Raw genomic sequence first — 1,222 nt, 5'->3', positions numbered from 1 at the left:
TCACCTTGGTGCAGATGGAGCTAAGAACATTGGAATGAGCTTGGAGAAGTGCCAAAATATAACATCTTTGAATCTCAATTTAGAGTAATTTAACTAACTATCAATTTATTTAGTTTGTTTTAATTAATACATTTGTGAAATTGAAACTTAAAACAAATGGGTTTAGAGAATTAATTGATTGATTGATTCACAGCTCATAAATTGTTTTTTGATTTTTTTGTTTAATTTTTTTTGTGCATCTAAATTTATTAGTTTACGAATTGAAACAATTATTCCAATTAATTGCATCAAAATAAATAAATAAGCACTTTTTAATATTTTTAGCAAAATAATTCATTATTAACCCATTTATTAATTACTTTTCTATTTTATTTTCATTATTTTCAACACATTCATTATTTATTATTTTCATAGGGGTAATAACTTTGGTGCAGATGAGGCTAAGAACATTGGAATGAGCTTGGAGAAGTGCCAAAATATAACATCTTTGAATCTCTATCTAATGTAATTTAACTAACTATCAATTTATTTAGTTTGTTTTAATTAATACATTTGTGAAATTGAAACTTAAAACAAATGGGTTTGGAGAATTAATTGATTGATTGATTGATTCACAGCTCATAAATTGTTTTTTGATTTTTTTGTTTAATTTTTTTTGTGCATCTAAATTTATTAGTTTACGAATTGAAACAATTATTCCAATTAATTGCATCAAAATAAATAAATAAGCACTTTTTAATATTTTTAGCAAAATCATTCATTATTAACCCATTTATTAATTACTTTTCTATTTTATTTTCATTATTTTCAACACATTCATTATTTATTATTTTCATAGGGGTAATAACTTTGGTGCAGATGGAGCTAAGAACATTGGAATGAGCTTGGAGAAGTGCCAAAATATAACATCTTTGAGTCTCTATCTATGGTAATTTAACTAACCATCACTTTATTTAGTTTGTTTTAAATAATACATTAGTGAAATTGAAACTTAAAACAAATGGGTTTGGAGAATTAATTGATTGATTGATTCACAGATCATAAATTGTTTTTTGATTTTTTTGTTTAATTTTTTTTGTGCATCTAAATTTATTTGTTTACGAATTGAAACAATTATTCCAATTAATTGCATCAAAATAAATAAACACTTTTTAATATATTTAGTAAAATTATTAATCACTGATTAATTAATAATTTTCATTTTTCTATTTTAATTTAATTA

At 22.5% G+C, this 1,222-nt stretch overlaps 1 protein-coding gene across 1 annotated transcript; it reads left to right on the top strand. All coding sequences in view use genetic code 6, as the record gives it.

Moving 5' to 3' along the window:
* Positions 1–34: 34 nt before the first annotated feature.
* Positions 35–1,022, top strand: TTHERM_01592590 (kinase domain protein; the record flags this gene model as incomplete). Its single annotated transcript, XM_001029312.2, has 4 exons — positions 35–84; positions 415–504; positions 839–928; positions 980–1,022. 4 exons carry the CDS (start codon positions 35–37, stop codon positions 1,020–1,022), a joined length of 273 nt encoding a protein of 90 aa, XP_001029312.2.
* Between the last annotated feature and the right edge of the window lie 200 nt (positions 1,023–1,222).

This window comes from Tetrahymena thermophila (assembly GCF_000189635.1).
Source record: "Tetrahymena thermophila SB210 genomic scaffold scf_8254443, whole genome shotgun sequence".
In the NCBI taxonomy this organism is placed as follows: domain Eukaryota; phylum Ciliophora; class Oligohymenophorea; order Hymenostomatida; family Tetrahymenidae; genus Tetrahymena; species Tetrahymena thermophila.
Note: the sequence above shows the minus strand (reverse complement) of the source record. Positions and strands in the feature narration are given on the sequence as shown.